The 13,279-nt window shown below is 41.1% G+C and overlaps 1 protein-coding gene across 2 annotated transcripts in view; it reads left to right on the plus strand.

Moving 5' to 3' along the window:
• The window catches only part of JAK1 (Janus kinase 1), a 143,425-nt gene that overhangs the window by 87,946 nt on the left and 42,200 nt on the right, over positions 1-13,279 (plus strand). Inside the window, exons 2-4 of one of the 2 annotated variants that reach the window (XM_082453359.1) lie at positions 3,423-3,505; positions 6,311-6,509; positions 10,009-10,132. In XM_082453359.1, the coding sequence (XP_082309485.1) occupies positions 3,500-3,505; positions 6,311-6,509; positions 10,009-10,132 (329 nt within the window). In that variant the 5' untranslated portion in view covers positions 3,423-3,499. The remainder of the gene's footprint in view (positions 1-3,422; positions 3,506-6,310; positions 6,510-10,008; positions 10,133-13,279) is intronic. The other variant, XM_082453360.1, reaches the window with a different exon arrangement.

The raw sequence follows: 13,279 nt of genomic DNA on the forward strand, positions 1-13,279 counted from the left end.
ACTAAAAAATTCAGAATTCACAAAATTTCCCTGATTTTTTTTTTTTTTCATGTAAAGTAGCATCTGCAAGATTGAGCCACTAAAGTAATGGCCTAAGCCACTAAAGCCACTTTCTTCACTGGAAGAAAGGCATTTTCTTTCAAATCCTTGAAAATTTATAAGGAGGTTAGGGTAGAAGAATTCACTGCTATCATCAAAAAGCTTTTGATTTCTCACTTTTATCCTTACTATTTTCTGAGCTTCTTTGTATTCATTTGAGTTGGGAATGGAACCCAGTGAATCATGTTATTTTTAAAGGGTGTTGTGTTGAGTGATTCCTACTGGTCAGTTTTTCTAGCATTAAAGATTTTCTTTTTGTATCTTGGAGCAAGAAGCTTGAATTGATTTCTTGGAATTATCCAAAGTATTTATAAGCTGATCTTGCTCTTTTCCTACTTGTTCTAAAAATAAGTAGTTAGAGCATGTTGTTTAGTTTATTCGGAAAGAAATGTTACTTGAATGAGGCCGTTGCACAAATGCTGTAGCACAAAAAACACTTGTCATCCTGAATGAGTCGTCATTTCATATAAAGTGGGTCACCAGTCTTAGGTTTAAATGTTTAGCATACCTTTTTTTTTTTTTTTTTAATTTATTTTATTTATTTATTTTTGGCTGTGTCAGGTCTTCATTGCTGCACGCGGGCTTTCTCTAGTTGGCGGCGAGCGGGGGGCTACTCTTTGTTGCGGTGCGCGGGCTTCTCATCCCGGTGGCTTCTCTTGTTGCCGGAGCTCGGGCTCTAGGCACGCGGACTCAGCAGCTGTGGCTCGTGGGCTCTAGAGCGCAGGCTCAGTAGTTGTAGTGCACGGGCATCGTTGCTCCGCGGCATGTGGGATCTTTCTGGTCCAGGGCTCGAACCCGTGTCCCCTGCATTGGCAGGCGGATTCTTAACCACTGCGCCACCAGGGAAGCCCTAGCATGCCTTTTAAGTGCTATATGGGTGTGTTTAATTTTTTATCATTGGAATGTCAATTTTCTGAGAACAGGGATTTTTGTTGTTATTGAATCAGTCTATAAAAACATCCTAGTAAATGCATATTGTCAAGAAATTCTGTTGCTGATCTTGATTTCTCAGAGTTTAATCTCTAGGCTAAGCATCACAAATTGATACCATTTTATTGTCCTGTCCAGTAATACTGGAAGTCAGTTTGAAAATTATTAGGTACAATGTGACTTCAATACAGTGTTGCTTGTAATAGAGAATGAATAATGGAAAAACCAAACTCTTCTTGATTACGGGTTTTGATAGAACCCTGGTGATTGTAGTCTGATCCTCAATCCCCATGACTCCTGTGTTCAAGTAACATGTGATCTGATGGTGCATATTAAAATGCTTTTGTGAGTTTAAAAAGATTTATGCAGTAGCCCTTCTTAAAGAGACTGGTGGAACTTCAGGTCTCTTCCTGCTCTAAAAGGTTCTGAGTGTGCGTCCCTCTTCTGGTTTGGGGCACTAAAGCATGGAGGCCATCTGGTTGATTTCCATTCATCCTTGGCAGCGTGCTGCCGGAATCATGGGGTAGCAAGGCCCCAGGCGTGCTGTTAGCAAGTATGAATGTGCTAGTGCTGTTCTTTACCCACGCCTAAAAAGGCGTATTGGAGGGATTTCCCCATTTATGCATCTGGAGAGACCGGACTGGCTTCTTCCCTCTACAGGACCTTTGCATATGCTCATCCTTTACCCAAACTGCTTTCTCCCCACCTCCCATGATAGCCGTTCCATCTCAGCTCAGTGTTACTTCCCTCTTGAGTCCCATGCTGAATCACATTCCTTATTATATGCTCTCTTTTTCCTTCATGGCATTTTAAGTTCTTTATGATTACTTCTTTCTGTGCATCTTTGTTTGATTCTTTTAGTCCTGTGGACTGTAAGCTCCACATGAGCAGTGACCATATTGCTCTTGTTCTTCATTGCGGCCTCCTGGTATAGCTCAGCTTTTGGCACGAAGAACTGCTCAAAAATAATTGTCGAATGAGTCTCCTAAATGTGGGATTTGAACACCTGCTTCTGAGCCAAAGCAGGGTATTAGATGTAGCTAATTTCAGATTGCTGTTTTGCTGCAGGGCAGGGTATCTATTTATGTAAGTAAAACAATTGGTTATATTAAATTTTTTAAAGCTGAAAGTATAATGATTTGTTCTTTGAATCTTTTAAAAACTGTCATGACAAAATAGCCAAGTCAAAGTCATCACATCAAAATTCATACTTATATCTCCTGCCTGGCCTCCTATCATTAGTTTTGCCTTATCCACTGCAGAAAACCTCCCCAAACCAGCCCTCTCCAGTGTCAGTCACCGGAGTTAGCAAGGGGCATAAAGATGATATCATGCCACGCCCACTCTACTGATTTTAGGTTGCTTTTGTGTTTTGTGCCATCTCCCACTTCGACTGTAATGTCCTGTGGGAATGCTGGCCTTGCAGCCTCAGAGGTAGTAACTCATCTCCCTTTCCCCAGGCACCCCTCCACTTCTGCCTCGTCATGCATGGGACTGTGCTCTTTCTAAAACTGGATTCTGATAAAATGTGTGGAATGACCAACAGAAAACTGAGACAATAATCTGTATTAATTTGGCAACCATTTTCAAATCACTAAGAGTGGTTACTCCTTATTTGCAAAACATAGTTTGATTTTACTCTTAAAAAGAGTTTGTGAGGAGCACCAAGGAAAGCTGTTAAAACAATGCAGAGCTGTGTAGGTGGTGGTGGCGGTGGTGTTGGTGTTGGTGGTAAGAATGGGACCAGGTACTTTAATTTTACAGAACCAAGCTGGTATTCTTGTTTAGTATGAATAAGGCTTTGAGGTGAGGTTGGGAAGTTGGGAAGACCTTTATTTGCTGCCTAAGTTTTCAGATAAGAATGACTCAAAAAATATTTGGTGAACTGAAAGCATCATTGGTCAGATTTGTTCCCAGGCCCTCCTCCGTTCACCATACCATCTGCTGTTTCACCATTAAAATGAAGCCATGGGTAGGCTGGATTGGGAAGAGGGTAATTCTAAAGGAAGTGGAAATGGGAAATAGAAGTGCACATCTTTGGGCCCCTATACTATTGTTCACAGCCTCAAGAGAGAGGTTGTTGACGGAAAAGGCACACAGTCCTCATTCACACTGAACGGGGCACTCTACACCAAGAAGCAAAAGTCCCTGGCTTCCTTTCTTGAAGCAGTGAAAATAATATCTTCTTTGATGTTTACACCCTAAGATGTCTCTCTGTCCTCTCAGTGTCCTCATCAATGTCCGCCCCCCCCCACCCCCGCCCCGGCCTTCTTCCTCCCAAATGCTTTTTCCTGCCTGCTTATGGTTTGGGCTGCTTCCTTAATGAACGTGTCCTCTTATTTTCTGATGCAATTACCTCTGTAGCTGATTTATTTATTTATCTTTGTCTTTAGCTCAGCTCTGAATGGGTTTTGGAAAGTAGAGAAGAAAATCCAGTCTGCTTTTTGGGGGGCATTGGACAGCTGGATAAATGCAGGTATGTACATTTGCATTATTTAAAAGAAAGACAAAGGAAAATAGCTTCTATAAAGAATAATGAAACTGATCTTAAACTTACAGGACTATCTGTGCTATATCCATTTATTTTTCAATATCATTATTTTAATTTTTGTTCATTCCAAATGTTGCATGTGCTACTTTGGAGATTTTTCTTTTAACTACAAAAGTATGGCAAGTACAGTCTAAGTTCCCTGTAATCTCTCCTAGATATTCACCACTGTTAACAATTTATTGTCTGTTTTTCCAGATTGTACAAATGCATAACCAGAAGGATCATAATATACATGTTTTGCTTTTTTCATTTTGCAGTGTGTCATATACATCTTTCAGTGTTGGGTCAAATAGTTTTATGTCACCTTAACAGCTGCATAGTATTCCTTTATGTTGATATTCTTTTTTTTTTTTTCTTTTATAAATTTATTTTATTTATTTTTGGCTGCGTTGGGTCTTCATTGGTGCACACGGGCTTTTCTCTAGTTGTGGCGAGCAGGGGCTACTCTTCGTTGTGGTGCAAGGGCTTCTCATTGAAGGGGTTTCTCTTGTTGCAGAGCATGGGCTCTAGGCGCAGAGGCTTCAGTAGTTGTGGCGCACGGGCTCAGTAGTTGTGGCCTGCGGGCTCTAGAGTGCAGGCTCAGTAGTTATGGCACACGGGCCTTAGCCGCTCCGCAGCATGTGGGATCTTCCCAGACCAGGGCTCAAACCCGTGTCCCCTGCATTGACAGGTGGATTCTCAACCACTGCGCCACCAGGGAAGCCCTTATGTTGATATTCTTAATTTTGTTTACTGAGTGTTCTCCTGTTGGATGTTGTATTTTTGTTTTCTATTTCAAATGGTGCCACATCTTGTACATATATAATTATGTATATTTGCCTGATTATTTCTGTAGGGTGAAAGTGTATAACACCATCTTTGAATTCTTCCCCTGCCATGTCTGTTTAGACTCTTAAGGACAAAGGTTTTTTCTTACATTATAAAGCAGACTTTAGCTACTTTGTTTTCTATCTCTGTTTTTCATTGTTGGGGTATAGTTGGAGGCTCAGTGTTGGGTTTTAAAACTTTCGTGCTTGATAGTTGATCTGAACCTTAAGGTAAGTTATGAGCTAATCTTTCAGCCTGGTCTCTGGAAAATTTTGATCTTCAGATTTATTTTGGAGATTAAACAAGTAAAACCAAATGCCTCTTGGTCTGTAGCATTGAGGCATATCTGGTTCGTGTCCTTCCTGTAAATATCTCACCTCACTAGGGCAGCTAACGGACCAAGCACATGAATTTGGTGAAGAGAACTGTGACTGCGGCCCTCCCTCCGTGACTTGTTTTGGGTCATTCTGCAAGCTCCGTGCTAGGCACTGGTGATACAAATGTGAATGACACAGTCCCTGTCCTTAAGGAACTCAGCACGTGGGAGTGAGAGAGGGACAGACAGGTGAATAATAGGGTCGTAATTCAGTGTGGTGAGTGCATTGTGGTGAGTTTGAGAGAGGACATCTAACTCAGGAGGTGGGATGGAGGTTCAGAGGTGGCTTCCTGGAGGAGGTAATGTCTGAGCTGAGTTCTAAAGGCAATTGAAGTTTGCCATGAAAGGGATGAGGTGGGAAGGCACTCCTGGTAGAGGAATTAGCATGAGCAAAGGCAGGAAAATGAGATAAACAGCTTGGGGGCGGGGGTGGGTAACAAGAAGATGGCAGCTTTGTGAGTTTCAAGCCTGCAGTAAGAGGCCGAGAGTGATATAACATGAGATGAGGCCAGTGTGGCTAGCCGGCCAGGTGATGGAGGGCCTCTGTTAGGAGCTTAGGATTGGTCTCTAGATTAATGGGGAGCCTTTAGAGGATCTGAGATGCGCTAGGGGGACATTACTTTGGGGGCTAAGTGAAGGTTGGCTTGGTAGGCAAGAGGAAAGTAGGAACCTGGGGTCAGGGAAATTGGTTTGAGGCCATTGGTGCTGGGGTGAGGGGGAGAAAGAACATGCAGGACTTTACCTAGTTCCCCTCTCTTTTCTCACCGTGCCCAAAGCTCAGTTGCTGAGGTTGGCTCTTTGATCCTAGTTGCTCTCCCCATTGAGGGGGCTCAGGTGAGTGACTTATTTGCAAGCTTCTCACCAGTGGGTTCTGACCTTTTCAAAGCAAGACTTCTCGCTCACATTCTGGTGCCACAAAGTGCTGCCCATCGTCCTGCCTCTCCGTGGGGTGAAGGGACCTGGCTCCACTCATTAATTCTCATGACCCATTCATGTGGCTTATGAACATGAATTGGTAGTCCTTTTGTGTGTACTGTCTCAGAGCCAGCCTGGGCTAGGCTCTAGGGGCATGAAAATAGGTAAGGATGGTTAATGCCCTCCCTGAGCTTGCCGTTTACTGGGAGGTAGACATAAAAGTAAAAGACAGTGTAATTTGTGCCAGTAGGTCTATTCAAAAGTTAAATGATTCCAGTAGAGGTAACAGGAATATTAATAATGTTAACATCAGTGGTTCCAGAATGAGGCACATTTTTCAACTACAACTTGTGTGCAAATAGAGAAAATAAATTCAGGTCATGTCTAAAATTACTCTGATTTTTGACAATATGGTCTTAACCATAATTCATGAGCGTGCATAATTGATTACTTCCCATGGTTGCACCTGCTGTGAGCTCTGATACATTTGATTTTCAGGGAGGGAAGGGGCAGGGGGAGGTACTTATCCAATACCATATCTTTCTGCTTGCTTACCTTCAAAACACTCTTTCACCACTTAGTGCTTTTAGCACATAGAATGACCGCATAGTCTCATTTTCCTTCTACTACAGTATCTAAATATAAAAGAGGACTGCAATGCCATGGCTTTCTGTGCTAAAATGAGGAGCTCCAAGAAGACTGACGTGAATCTGGAGGCCCCTGAGCCAGGGGTGGAAGTGCTCTTCTATCTGTCGGATAGGGAGCCCCTCCGGTTGGGCGGCGGAGAGTACACAGCGGAGGAGCTGTGCATCAGGGCGGCGCAGGAATGCTGTGAGTACCGGCAGCTGCCCAGGGCCCAGCAGGTCCCGGTGTCTCTGCCCCCGCACCTCCACTGAGTGGAGAGAGGTGTGGGCTCTGGGAGTCATTCGTTCTGCCCTGCCTCTGCCGCTGACTTGCATTTGACCTTAGGCCAGTGAATTTAATTCTGAGACTGTCACTTTTCACTTTCTTCACTACAAAGTGGCTTATTCCTGCTCTGTCAGTAATGAGCTGCGGGGATACCAGGGAATGATGCTCAGTTTTCTGATTTCCCCTATATCTATGAAATTGGAATAATATCAGCACTAAATGAGTGAAACACCTGGCACAAAGTTACAAGCTCAGAAGTGCCATCTCTCAATATATTAATTGTTTAAAACTTCTGAAAAGTGTGGTCTATCCTTACGCTGCCATGACCTGCCTCCTTATTGCCTGGCACCCCCCTCCCTGCCCCCTGCCCCTGCAACGTGACGCTAAGTTGAAGTGAGAAGTTAAGTGTCACTTTGTGGCTTGGTCAGATTGCCAAGTTGTGAAAAGGAAGGGCAGTGAGCCTGTGAACAAGACAATCATTTTTTCTTTTTCTTTCTTTCTTTCTTTTTTTTTTTTTTTTTTTAAAGTGAGCCTTGTCTTACTAAAGTTAGTTTATTGCCCTTAGACGCTAGGAAACCAAACTGACTAACAAAATAAAGCCCTTCATTATCCTTTAAACTTGGAGTCATTGGCAATTTTTGCCTACCTGCTTTTAAATGACAGGTAAAGTTAATTCATAGAAACTGAAGATCTAATCCACTTAGATCGTGGTGGTGGTTATACAACTCTGTAAATATACTAAAATTCATTGAACTGTACACTTAAAATGGGTGAACTTTATGGTATGTAAATTACATCTCAGTAAAGCTGTTTTTAAAAAATCAACTCATTTCATGATGATAAATTAACTAGCCATGATGGCAGATAGTCTGATCCATGCTTTACTTATATCATCTTTAGTCCTCAGAACAACTCTGCGGGGATAGTATGGTTGTTTCAAGAGTCAGCTACCTTGTTTGTAATACAGCTTGTCTAGAAAACCCATTTTCTTCCTGATATGTCTTTCTGCTTAAAATGCTTTAAATACAAGAGTTCCAATAAAAGGGGAGAGGTTGGTGCTATAGGGAAGAATGTAGTAGATCCTTACTGACTAAACATAACACTAGATAAAATTGGCTGAGTTACAGATTATTATGGGGAAAATGCATTAATATTTTAGGGTTACTTTGACTAGATAGCAGAGTATGTAAGGAACCAGCTTTGGACAGCAGCTTTAAAAGTATTTGTAATTAGCAAAACAACTAGATGTAAATTGGTGTTTCTAAGGCATTTTTTCCCCTTTACCTTGAGATTTGGTTTATAGTGTTTATTCTCTTGGCCAAGCTTCTTGCCATCAGCGTAGCAAGTATAAACCTTAGTTTGTTAGCAAGGAGCATTTGTACAGAATTGTTGGGCTGCAGTTAGTGAGAGATAGAGGAATTGCTGCTAAAGGAGATGAGAGGGGAGAGCCTGTGAATCTGAAGACAGACACAGCCCCTGTATCCTGTTACTCTTGGGCTCAGGGTCAATTTGGGGCATCAGTTTTTAAGCCCAGTCTGTAGAGAATGAGTATTACCTTTTGTAACCAACTCAGGGGATTGTTGCAAAAATTAATAAATTTTAAAAATAGATGAATACAGAATACCACAGATTCTTGTAGCTATTATTATTATAGTACATGATGCTTTGGGATCTGTATACTTCCTCATTTTTCACCAATATATGGTAAATTTTTGTTCTTTTAGCTCTCATTATTTACCCCCTCAGTACCTCTATCTAGGTTTGAATGCCAGCCCTGGATTTTACTAGTTGAGTAACCCTGAATCAGACTAAATCTCAGAGTTTCTTTACCTGTAACATGGCAAAAATAATACTTAACCACGTTAAGTGTTAGGAGAATTGAAAGGTAATAGATGCGTGTTAGCCTGATGCCCGATACTAAGCCCTCAGTAAATGTTAGTATTGTTACTATTTTTCAGTACTTCTATATGAAAGGTATCTTTCATCTTCCTATTTTTAAGTAGTAATATTGTTTGAATCAGACCTGTGGTAGAATTATAGACCTATCCATGATTATAGATAAATTATTCTTCAAATATGTATGTTTCACATTCAAATATGGATATGTATAAAGAAAAGCTAGATTTCTAGTCCAGTCCACAGAAGCCAATTTATGAATGAAAACCTATTGTTTACGTGAAACATAGTCCTGATAATACTGGATCCAAAAGCCATTTGCCATTTTTCCCAAGGGAAAATGCTCTTTGAAATTTAGCTCCATCTTCTCTGTTACATGGAGGAGTGTAACTCTGAAGGGGTAACTCCCAAATATCTTGAGAAGCAGCAGTTGAGGAATTCAGCAGAGGCATGGAGATGCCAAGAAAGCTGTAACTTCTTAACTTAGTGTGTGCATTGGAGAGAGTCCCTGCCTAGGTGGGCAGGGCCAGCGGGGGTCCCAGTCAGTGTCAGTCTCACTTCAGATGTCTGAGTTGCCAGCTACCTCATGTTCTCCCACGTTTTTTTGCTTTTAAGTTCATTGTATCTTAGTTTGAGGCCTGACCACACATGAAAATATCAGCAATGATTGATTACTTGCGATCGTTCTCCTATCTCCCCCGACACTTTTAGATTACAGGTCTGTGTAATTTTAATCATGGGCTCAGAAGTGAGTGGAAAGGTACTTTCCTGGCTTCATCATCTCCCTTACCTTTTCGAACATTCTTGTATCAAAGGAGGCGGTTAGTCAGGTAGGGAGGCAAGGGAGCACTGTTGGACCACCTTTTGTAAGCATATATGTTCTTGCTAGTTGGCTACCAATAAAAAATATTTTTGATAACCATACAGAGTACTTAAGAAGTATATTGTTATTAATGGCAATAGATTTTAATCACTGATAGAAATCACTTTGGTTATTTATTCTAACACACATTTCATGTGCTACTGCCCGGAACTTGTTCGCATGTTTAATGTGTAATCACAGTGTGTTAGAACTGTTTAAACATTTTCTGTAGGAGACAGATTAGGGATTTCTCAAACTCTAGGAATGTTTCTCACTGTGATTAACAAGGTGCACATCAGGTGGTATCTGGGAACGTCTCAGATGGCCTTTTTTTCTTTGAAGCAGGATTTGGTAAGACTCTGTCATAGACACTGTAATGAGAAATATTATTAGACTTTTATTTTTAAATGGTTTTAACCTGGTTTGCCAGGAGCTATAGTATATATTCCTGGGGAGCCATAATTTTTTATTATTTTGTTTAAAACTGCCTGATGGAACATGGTTGGAAGTTGTATTTGGTATTTGGCCCTAAGAGGATGCGAATATGACCTAGATTCTTTTTGGATAAGACAGTTTCTGGTCTTTGTGTATGTTGTGCTTTGGAAACAGATGGCCAGATTTATCTATCTTTAATTTTCTGATGTGTTCTTTACTTTTCCCCAGGTATATCTCCTCTGTGTCACAACCTCTTTGCCCTGTATGATGAGAACACCAAGCTCTGGTATGCTCCGAATCGCACCATCACCGTCGACGACAAGGTGTCACTCCGGCTCCACTACCGGATGAGGTACGGGTGCCTGCCGGGCTCCCTCATGCAGGGATGGGCGACGGTTAGCCTGGAGCCCGGAGTCACTTACCAAGAAGTACTGTAGTCACTTTTATAATTTGTAAGTTTTGTATTTGCTTGTTATGAGAAAGGCCTTCTTCAGTATTTGGAAAACAGTTCAAGGTGAGTTTGACCACCTTCTCTGCCATATTTTAGAAAAGAAATCATTATGATGCAGAGGGTATTTTGAATAGAATTAATATCCTGCAGCAGAGTTTTTCATTCAGTGAATCATGGATATGAGTTTAATTTAGTGAGTTATGACCAGGATTTTTTTTTTAAAGAGAGAAATAGATGAGGATAGATAATATCAGTATATATACATATCCTAAGAATATTGTTTTTTAGAACTTCAGTTTGAGATATATAATCTGTCTGTATGTACTAGGTCATGATGTAATAAAATATGTTTCTTACTAAAAGTTGCAGCTAGAGAGCTTGAGAAACAGTGCCTGATGTAGAAACCTAGAAATCCTAGCTTGGTCTTGTTCTAAAGAGGTGAATGTTTTCATCCACTGCCTGAGGATTTTTGTCTAGTGGGGCTGTAATTTTTCTGCTGGTGGGTACTTACTTGCCTCTTCTCCCATATTATAGACTTTGTTAAATGTCACGTAGTCTCCCAAGGTGGCACAGGCAGTCAGTACTTCACCGCTGTAGTCTCTTGAGTTTATAAGCGTGTTTGTTCTGTACCTAGAATTGAAAGTATGTTTGTTAGATACTAGTTAAGCATACTTTCACACGTGTATTTAGCAGAGGAGCTTATAAATAGGGTGAATCCTATCTGAAAAGAATCTTAACGTACATAGATGTGATTAAGTCAGTGGGTTAGCTCAGATGCTAATGGAATGCCGGCTCATGCTGGAAAAGCCCTGGAGATCTCAGAGGCCCTCAGTATCTTAGCTGCTGTTTACTCTGGGGAGTCAGTAGAGTTGTCACCATTCCACAACGGCCCGGGTGTTTTTCTCAGCGGAAGCTGAACCAGATCTACGTTCTTTGATAATCATCCTGGGGCTGACTTTCCTCTTCTCTCTGTACTCACCCACAGTCTCACCTTAAGAGGAGAGGTGTGTGTCATGTGAGATTTCACGCCCCAGATTTAGGGAAATGTTCACCCCACCCAGCTGAGCCTTCCGACTATATTTGGATTTGTTTTTCAGAGTGTAATCTAGCTTTCTGTGGCCTGGGGCTTGGCTATGTGACCCAGCATTGAAACATGTATTTGCAGCTCGAAGTCTAGGAAGTGAGGCATGTCATTGAGTTCTAGATCTTTCCCTCTAGGGTTTTCCACTTGGCTCGGAATCTAGAATGGTAGAATCTGGGACTTGGAAGAGACCTGAGTTTGCCTGATTCAATTCTTCCAATTTTTTAGGGGGAAACTGATGTCCAAAAAAGAGAAGTGAGTTACTCACAGTTACACACATAGTGAATCGTCTTGTTAGCATTAGAACCCTCTTTGAGGCCTTAGTCTTTGCTGGTCCTGTGACTGCCTCATGATTAAAAACTGTCTTTGCCAGCTCCCTGTTTATGTTAGCTGCCAGGAAGTGCATGGCTGCCTCATTTTTGGCACCTTGACTTTGTACCTGACATTGGGCTTCAACAGGATATTGCTTTGTTACCACAAGCTCTTTGAACTTGGAAAAAAAGATCCCACCCTAAGCTAAAGCATTTGCATTACAACCAACTACATAATTTTGAAACCTCATCATCTCCCCACTGAAGAAGGTGTAATATGAAAATAGATGTTGGTGACTGTTTCAGCGGAATCCCAGCTCTGTGTTCCTGTACTTTAATTATAGTTTTCTGCCTTTAGGTAATTTTGATAGCTATTGTTTTGTAATGTATCTTAATATAAGACAAGCATATTCTTTATTCCTTTTTAAGTAAAAAACGTTTTCTTGCCTTTTCATCTAAATGAATTTTACTATCCATTAGTAAAGTTCTATAGAAACCTAAAGAGAATTCGTTGTATATAATAGCTGTACATAAACTTAGAATATGTAATCATCTGTAATATAATTTTCTCAAAAACTTGCAAGGAAGGCATATCTCTTATTGGCAGGTCTGTCTATCCCGCCAATAAGGGGGATAATCTCTCCCTCCCTCCTTCCTTCCTTCCTTCCGTGTTCTTCCACATCATTCTGCAAAGGAATATCAGCAGCTATCATACTACATTTATTTAGATCATTCTTAATTTTTTTCCTTTAGCATGTTGTAATATCAGAAATTGGCCCAAGTTTAATAATTAATTTTGAAAGGAGCGCACAATTTCTGTCTTCAGTGTACTTACTAGTTTTGTCTTATTAGCGATTAGGAAGATGTTGATTTTTTTTTTTTTCCTTGAAACATTCCCTGTTGTTACATTTATTTATTTATTTTTCTTGAAGTATAGTGGATTTACAATATTAGTTTCATATGTACAACATAGTGATTCAATACTTTTGTAGGTTATATTCCACTTAAAGTTATTACAAAATAATGGCTATATTTCCCTGTGCTATACAATATATCCTTGTTGCTTATGGAAGATGTTGATTTTGGCAGTTAACTGATCCAAAGGTTTTTTTCTTTTTATTGTCTTATTAAATAGAGAGCTGTCAGCCTTTGACTATAGGCAATTTCCAGAGATCCAGCCTTGTTTTAGGCTCCCTTCAGCCTTTCTGTGGTGGAGAAGCTGCACATTGCCTTATCTTGTCTGAACATCTTACCAAAAGGCTTCCAAGGCAAGGCTGGTCTCGCAGGGCTCAGACAGCAACCTCAGAAAATGTCCTCGTTCAGCCCCGAGGGAGTATGGTGGGCCCTTGGCTCTTTATCATAGAGACTCAGCGGGGTGTGGGAGATCCATGGCTCCAACTGGTTCAGGGAAAATCTGTCTTCAGTGTTGCTCTTTCAGACAACTTCCTCCATCCTTGAATCCTTTCCCCCCTCATCCCAGGTAAGCTTCCATACCATACATAATTCTCATTCTCTCATTACCACCTTCCTCCACTCTCAAACAGAATTTACCTGTCCTGCGTGCCCCTCTGTCAGAGCCTCACTTTGAACCTTTGTATATGGAGTGCCTGGCACACGATTAGCACTCAGAAGCTCTTAGCTACTCTCTTAATCGTC

The sequence above is a fragment of the Balaenoptera physalus genome (assembly GCF_965194825.1).
Source record: "Balaenoptera physalus genome assembly, chromosome: 1".
Taxonomy (NCBI): Eukaryota; Metazoa; Chordata; class Mammalia; order Artiodactyla; family Balaenopteridae; genus Balaenoptera; species Balaenoptera physalus.